The following is an 8,556-nucleotide window of genomic DNA, read 5'->3' on the forward strand; positions in this document are numbered from 1 at the left end:
TATTTTGGTGGGTTGCCGGTGAATAGGTGTATGCATTGTCTGTTTTAGCCGAGTGAAACGTGTTACTGAATGAAATATTTTTGCAATAAATTTAGCAATTTGCTCTGAAACCGGCAGCGCATAGCCTAGATTTATGCTTTCAGATTTAATGGAAATCTTATACAATATTACAGTTACTCGACCTAAAACAGTGATTGTGCATTAACAGCTGTCAACCATGTTGGTACGCAAATAAGCAACATATTTACCCAGTGCATTTTTTTTATTTTGGCCACTTATGTGCACACCTGCATATTGGCATGCATTTTACATGAATGTCATAAGCTACAGTACTTTCTATCTGGCTAAAGTTGGCTAGTTTTAGGAAAACATTTTGTCACAGAGTTAGATTTCATCATGATGTTCAGCCATTAAAAGCAAAGCAAAGAATGTTTCTGAAAAGGACACTTCAAGAAACTCCTCCTATAGTGTCACATCTGCTGAGCTTCTACGATTAATCGAGTCAATCTTCGTATTTCTCCTTGATGCAGAGAAAGTTGAGTCTCCGCTCACAGTCTGTGGGTTTACAAACCCCCTGTGTTCTATCAAAAACCCCACAGCGCTGGTTCATGGCAGGGCACTGGATCTGTCCACCCGAAGACCAGACATTATAATCAAAACCGGCTCCGTTTACCCAAAACCAATGACCAGCTAGAAAGCGCAGGCCGGTCCACACTTCATCTGTATCAGCTACTGTGCTACTAATCTTTGCTTCTTCCATAATGTCTTCTGAGTTTATTATGGCCAGGTCAATGTAGTTTTGTCTGCAGTATTCCAAGGCCTCTTCCCCATGTGCTTTTCTGATGCACCACAATCAGCTCATAGACCTTCATACAATAAAATCGCAAATGGGTTTTGCAGGGCAGGGCAAACAGAGTTAATGTGTTTTTATGGACAGCACCACAATAATAGTAATAAGGTTGTCCATATGCCCAAAATGTAATGGTTGCTTCTCCCCCTTCTGACCATATCCATTTGTAATAGTCTGCACTGTCTCTCTGAACTCCAATCCAGAAATAGTCCTCTTTAATTAGAGAATTGGAAGATAAATCCTGTAAATCTTTACTTCTGACAGTAGACAGGTAATCAGAGTGCTGTGTGCAGTGCTTCTGTGCCTCTTGAAATGACAAAGTCTTGTTCACGAGAAAGTGATTCCTGTAGACGCTGACATTCAGCCCAAGGAGGCTCAAAAAAAGCAGCGCAATGACTGAAGCCTTCATGTTGATCTGGATGATCTCTAGTGCAGCAGCAGAATTCTGAATAAATGTGGTATCCTCCATTTATTTCAGGATATTGCTGACTTGTTACCACACCTTTTCACAAATTTCTGGCACGAACAGACCAATGAAAACCAGGACCGCTCTGACATTGAGAGTGACCTTGACGTGGTAGGCCCTTCAGTAATTACAAAAACAACTTTATTTTCCTAAAAGGCCTACTTAAGGCAAATCAGATGGCTCAAGAAAAGGACATACTTACAAACACATTTAAAGCAGTTAAGGCATATGATCTTGGAAATGTCTGGAAGAAGCAAAACAATTTTTTACTTTTAAAATTCAGTTATCACCTATCCAGTTCTTCACTAGAATCATTAAAATCATTAAAATATATGGAAAGTATTTATTTTGTATGAAGTAAATTAGCATATCTTCTTTTTCTGCTTACTGTTAGAGTAACATTAGATGGACAAATCTGAAAACAAACATTTTCACTTCAGTTCAAATTGATTTTTACAGTACTTTTCACAAAAATACTGTTCAAAGAAGATCAAATTAGAAGAAAATTATCTTAGAGCAGTGGTTCCCAACCCTGGTCCTGGAGGCACCCCAACACTGCATGTTTTGCATGTCTCCTTTCACCTGAATTTGCTTCAGAGTATTAGTCTCACATAAACCGAGTGGCAAATTAGGTGATTCACCTTATATACAAAGTGAGATAACATTCAGATTAGTTGTAAAGATATGGGAGGTGTAAACTTTTCCAAATCTGAAAACAAATCAAGTCTTGCACGGCTAAACAGACCAGTATTCAGATTTTTACTGGCCCCACCACTAATAAAACAACTGGGGTTTACAGTATTGTTTTTAATGAGTTTAAATTCATAAATACAGTACTTGTGCTGAAAAACACTGGCATCGATTGTAAAACATTAAGGATGTATGTAGGTCTGCAATTTTTAAACCATTTTTACTCACAGTTCCAAAAGTCATTCCCATAATTTCAATAAAACTTATTTTTTAAAATTCTCCTGATCTGCCCTAAAAATAATTTAGTAGTTGACCATATAATAGTAAGTCTTCGCAGTTAAATACTGATATTTGTCTGTAGTGAAAACCGTAATTATATTCTGGCACATGTAATTATACTCACCAGTAGATGGCAGTAAACTATTAAGCGTTCATGGTTGCTTTGAAGAGATGAACAAAGGTCCAAATGTTCCACATTTATTCTCTTCAGAAATAATGTCAGATTAAAAACTGAATCACAGGCTTCCAAATCTTCTATCAGAATATAACTGCATCTATATCTATATTATTTAAAGGGACAGTTCACCCAAAAATGAAAATTCCGTCATTGGTTACTCACCCTCATGTCGTTCCAAACCCGTACAAACTATTAAGCGTTCATGGTTGCTTTGAAGAGATGAACAAAGGTCCAAATGTTCCACATTTATTCTCTTCAGAAATCATGTCAGATTAAAAACTGAATCACAGGCTTCCAAATCTTCTATCAGAATATAACTGCATCTATATCTATATTATTTAAAGGGACAGTTCACCCAAAAATGAAAATTCCGTCATTGGTTACTCACCCTCATGTCGTTCCAAACCCGTAAGACCTTCGTTTATCTTCAGAACACAAATGAAGATATTTTTGATGTAGTCCGAGAGCTTCCTGACCCTTCATAGACAGCAACACAACTGAAATGTTCCTAGGCCCAGAAATGTAGTAAGGACATGTTTTCTTGTTTTCAGAAAGTTCTTGTAGCTTCGTAAAATTACAGTTGAACCACTGATGTCACATGGACTATTTTAAAGATGTCCTTACTACCTTTCTGCACCTGGGAACATTTCAGTTGCGTTGCTGTCTATGGGAGGGTCTGAAAGCTCTCGGATTTCATGAAAAATATCTTAATTTGTGTTTTGAAGATGAACGAAGGTCTTACGGGTTTGGAACGACATGAGGGTAAGTAATTCATTACAGAATTTTCATTTTTTGGTGAACTGTCCCTTTAACATTCATATATTTACAAAGAATAACAAATATCTAACTACTTTTTATATAATTGAAAAGTTGTCCTCACCATGAAAAATTTAGTTTTTTTATGTTGTGATAAAATCAACAAGTATGAATCAAAAGGACACACGTTCAGGTCAGCATCCAAATATGAACCAGAAATGAGCCCAACACCAGTCTCCTCCAAATGTATAAAATTCTGAATATCATATCACTAATTTAGCCATCAGTGCATTGGCTATAAATGATAAATAATGTTGTGACATCATTGTTTCTCTATTAGTATAGCCCAAAATAAACAATATTGACAAAATTGACCTTGAAATTACTTAGTATTAATCAGTGTTATTTTAGCATCATTGAGCCTACTATAGTTTATCAATGCTTAAAAAGGTTTTTATATTTTCTATACAAGTTCATACAAGTTATACATGTTTATAGTTTTTTTTTTTTTCTGTTTTAGTTCTAGTTATTTTAGTGCATTAAAGTTCAACTAAATCAATATGGGAAATGTTGCCAAGGCAACATTTCTAGAAATATTTTATTTTAGTTAATTTCAAGTAACAAAATTTCAATGGTTTTAAATTTCAAAGTATTTTAACCCTGGTATTACTTCACCAGATGTTTTGATTACAGAGTGAAAATGGGTACAACACAACTGGAAAGGGAAATTAGGAGATTATCCACTTTAGACAGAATGAGTGACAAAACAAACTCAGATTTGCCTGAGAGTTACGTGAGATGAGGGCTTTTACAAATCTGCAAAACAAAACATGACTTGCAAGATCACGTGTTTGTGTCCTCGCAGAATTTGAAGAATTTACATACAATTTAGTTACGACACCCAGTTGCAGCATTTTACACTCACATAACAAAAATGTGTTTCTTAAATTGACATTCATTGGAAATATCTACTACAAGTGTTAATATTCATTTATTTAAAATTGAAGTAACCACAAGCAGATAATGCATTAAAAGGACGATATCAATATTCGCACGAGACTTCACTCTACTGGCATTAATATTACTTCTCATATTTCATATTAGTTCTGAAATAAACTAATGTATTAAGCTACCTATTGCTTCTGGAATCCCTTACATTTAATTTCATGTTTAGCCGTTAAAAGCAAGCAAACAAGGTACCTAGCAAACATCATTCCTATCAAAAAATTCCTATCACACAGTTACAGTTGTTTGTGAAGCCTCTAAGACAAATGTGCCATTGACGTATTTAGCGTATGACAGAGAAAGTTGAGTCTCCGCTCACAGGCGGCAGGTTTCCAAGCCCTCTGCTTTACATTCTAAACCCCACAGTACTGATTCAAGGCAGGGCACTGGAGCTCTCCGCCCGAGGACCAGACCTTATATTGAAGGTCTGCTCCATTTACCCAAAACCAGTGACCAGCGATAAAGCGCAGACCAATCCACACATCATCTGTCTGGGCTGCTGTGCTCTTTTTCATGGTTTCTGCCATAATCACATCTGAGCTCAGTACGGCCAGATCAGTGTAATGTCGCCTGCAGTATTGCAGGGCCTCTTCCCATGTGCTTTCCTGCTGCACCAGGATCAGCTCAAAGACCTCCATACAAAAAAAATGGTATTGGCCAACTGCAAGCAATACTGTGAAATTTGCTGTTTTTGACACCGCCACATTGTTCACCGGAGGTTGGTTCTCCGAAATCCCAACTGTCGATTGTTGCCGGTGTTCTGACAAATAATGCTACCGGCTCACCTGTAGACACATCCACATGCTCGTGTTTCGAGGATCTCTACGAAGTCCGACATAAAATAAAGGCTGGGTTTACACTTGGCATTAACATGCGATCAAGCAGATCGGATCATCAGTCAATCAGAACACGCCTCGTTTACACTTGGCAACATCAACTGACTTTTCTATCTGGATAACCGACTGGATCTGTCTTTCCCGTGCAATATTTGAATAAGTCTGCAGAGAATGGCCTGGTGCAAAGTCAACCTGAAGTGGTGGATTTTCTTTTGAAAAGCATTTTCAGTCGAGGTACATTTTACAAATCAAAGATAAGAGTACGAGTCTCACTAGCGCTCCACACGGGTGTTCTCCATCTTTTTTTCTGACAGTTCTCTGAACCATTACCTTAACAAATGACAATCTTCAGCCAAGAAAATCTGATGGAATAAAGACAACACAACATTCCTTCAAACAAACTGGTGAATCAAACAAATTGCATTTGGATTCACTGCAAATATCTAGACTACTGTTCAAAAGTTTTTGAAAGAAGTCTCTTATGCTCACCAAAGCTGTGTTTATTTGTTTAAAAAATTTAAAATAATGTTTTTCTATTTGAATATATGTTGAAATGTAATTTTGTCCTGTGATGGCAAAGCTGAATTTTCAGCAGCCATAACTTAAGTCTTTAGTGTCACATGATCCTTCAGAAATCACATTTCTAATGCAAAAAAAATTCTTATTATCAATGTTGAAAATTATTATTATTAAATTTTTATTTAACATGGACATCACAGTTACATTGGACAAACCATATGCACTTGCTTAAGTGTTTTAGCACACATGCTAATTTTCAACACCAGTCCACGGGAGGCTTTCAGAAAGCAAAAAAACAAAAAAACAGATGTAAATTAATAAAATAAAACCAATAACAATACTACTACTAATAATAATAACAACAATGTTAACAATAAAAATAATAATAACAATACTAATTAAAAAAAAAAAAAAAGGGAAAAAGAAAAAAAAAATACCATAAAATTACAAAAAAGAAGGAACAATACATTCAAAATTATTTACATAAGCTATAAAGCAAAGACAACATAATCAGACAATATCGCAATAATAATTTGGTATGAAGAACTATTCATGTGAGCACTGTTGTTTGGTTTTTAACCATTGTTTAAGTCCTCTGTTAAAAGCATTACCATTGGTCTAGTTTTAAATTAGTAGGTAAAGCATTCCAGAGTTTTGGCCCATTTGCAGAGAAAGCAGATTGGCCAAAAGAGGTCTTATTCTTTGGAACTAATAGTGGCTCGTGTGTTTGCCCTATGAGAGTTCTGACGCCTACTGACCAATTCAGGGAAATTTTGTATATTGAAATAATAGGCTTTCATTTATCTGGAGAGACTTGTGACCATGATCTGACACAATATGATAAATGTGAAAATACCATTGCATGCATGTATAATTTAGCAGTTTGACCTGACAAGTCCCTTCTAATAACACGAAAACAATTTAGGTTTGGTTTGACCTTCTTACAGATGTACTCAATGTGACTATCAAATTTTAAATTCTTATCTAGAATAATCCCAAGATACTTGATTTCATTCACTGCTTCAATTACTTCATTTTTAATCCGCACCTCAAATACATCCCTTGCAGGCCTATTTCGTATGGAGAAGCACATGGAAACTGTTTTTTTAACATTAAGAGTTAAATGAGACAACTCGAGCCATTTAGAGATGTTATGTAATGCCTGTGTCAGGTGCTCACCTGCCAGGCTAGGTGTTGTAGTGGATGATGGAAAATGTTGTGCTGCTTAATATTTTGTGGAAACTGTGATACTTTTTTCCAGGATTCTTTGATGAATTGAAAGTTCAAAAGAGCATTTATTTGAAAAAGATATTTTTTTTCTAACATTACAGATGTCACAATTTAATGCATTCTTGCTAAATATAAGTACTGATTTCTTACTGAGCACAAACATTTGAACAGTAGTGTACAGTCATGGCCAAAGTTTTGGCAGTGACATAAATTTTGTGTTTTGCAAAGTTTGCTGCTTAAGCTGTTGTGGCGTTCATTCACATTGTTTCTAGATTATTGTGTAGAGTGATCAGATGCATTTGAAATAATTGCTAAAAGCTTCAATGGCCAAAAAATGAACTTTTCACAAAAAAAAAAACATTTTTGATCCTGACACAAAATGACCATCTAACATTAATTGACTAATCATATCAGCAGCACATGTGAATGTGTGAATGAGTACTAGTCAGGTTAATCACTATCATACTAATTAGATTGCAAGAGCAGACTGATTGCTATTAGCATTGCTATAAGCATTGCTATAAGATTCTTGTTAGCATTGGTTACCTCCAAAGAAACATGTGTAGCCATCATCGATTTGCATCAAACTGGCCTCACATGCAAGGAAAATGCTACAAAGAACATTGCACATGAAAGAACCATTTACCAGATCATCAAGAACTTCAAGGAGAGAGGTTCGGCTGCAGTGAAGAAGTCTTCAGGACGTCCCAGAGTGTCCAGCAAGCGCCAGGACCGTCTCCTCCTGAGGAGTCAGCTACAGAATCGTGTCAGCACCAGTCCCTCTGCATTGTATATCAGCTTGTCTGATGGGAAAGTTTCAAATCGGCTTAAGCTGGATTTGAAGTATTTATTAAGAGCAAATTTATGCAAACAGCGCAAGCTTCTTGTGAGCAGAAAAACATACTTGGTGTGGCACAGGTGTATTTATTTTACATACTTAATTGGTCAATACATTTTACATGCACACGGTGAAAGTGGAAAAAAAATTTTTTGTTCTTTTTTGTTATCGAATACTATGGTATACCTACTTTCAATCTATTAAACATGTCAGCGTTCATTCTGATTTATAACAGACGGGTTTACCACTAGAGTTTGTGACCTAGGAAGCATGTGCTTTGTTATGTAGATGCTACTCTGAATATGCATGTAAACAAATGGTGTCCTTGGTGGGTCAGAGCTTTCAGTGGGATCACCAGCCGTACGCCCTGGTCCATACACCCTTCTTCTTGAACTCAGAGCTGGATCTCAGAGCCATTAGCGTCGCTAAGATGGAACGAGATACAAATGAGAGTCAAATGAGAGATTCCATGTGTACTGTAAATCACGTAACAATCCTTTGCTTCTTGTTATCAAATCACGTAATAATACTTTGCTTCTTGTTATCAACACATTTTTAAAACACAAATTAAAGACTGATATGAAATAATAATTTGACTAAAACTAAGTGTCTCACCTTTGGCTGTTAGTAAGGCAGTCTCAGAGAAACCTAGTTTAGGACCTTCTGTAATACTGAAGAGCCAGTCGATGAACTGAAGGCATGAAGAAATAAAGATTGGGGTTACATTTTATTTATTTATTTTTTAAGAAATTAGTACTTTTATTTATAAAGGAAGCGTTAACTTGATCAAAAATGACAGTAAATTCATATAAATGTTGTTCTTTTGAACTTTCTATTCAAGGAATTCTAAAAAAAAAAAAAAAAATCAGTTTCCACAAAAATATTTTCAAAATTGATCATGTTAGAATG

At 35.8% G+C, this 8,556-nt stretch overlaps 1 protein-coding gene and 1 pseudogene across 1 annotated transcript in view; both read right to left on the bottom strand.

Annotated features, from left to right (window-relative positions):
* Window positions 1-502: 502 nt before the first annotated feature.
* LOC107738080 (secretory phospholipase A2 receptor-like) lies at window positions 503-1,259 on the bottom strand (annotated as a pseudogene).
* A 6,264-nt stretch (window positions 1,260-7,523) lies between these two features.
* LOC107738059 (focadhesin) overlaps window positions 7,524-8,556 on the bottom strand; it is a 51,626-nt gene continuing 50,593 nt past the window's right edge. Inside the window, exons 43-44 of the mRNA XM_016549738.1 lie at window positions 8,263-8,338; window positions 7,524-8,072 (exon numbers count right to left, since the gene is read on the bottom strand). Of these exons, the coding sequence (XP_016405224.1) occupies window positions 7,999-8,072; window positions 8,263-8,338 (150 nt within the window). The 3' untranslated portion in view covers window positions 7,524-7,998. The remainder of the gene's footprint in view (window positions 8,073-8,262; window positions 8,339-8,556) is intronic.

Source organism: Sinocyclocheilus rhinocerous, unplaced genomic scaffold (genome assembly GCF_001515625.1).
Source record: "Sinocyclocheilus rhinocerous isolate Xijiao unplaced genomic scaffold, SAMN03320098_v1.1 scaffold494, whole genome shotgun sequence".
Classification (NCBI taxonomy): Eukaryota; Metazoa; Chordata; class Actinopteri; order Cypriniformes; family Cyprinidae; genus Sinocyclocheilus; species Sinocyclocheilus rhinocerous.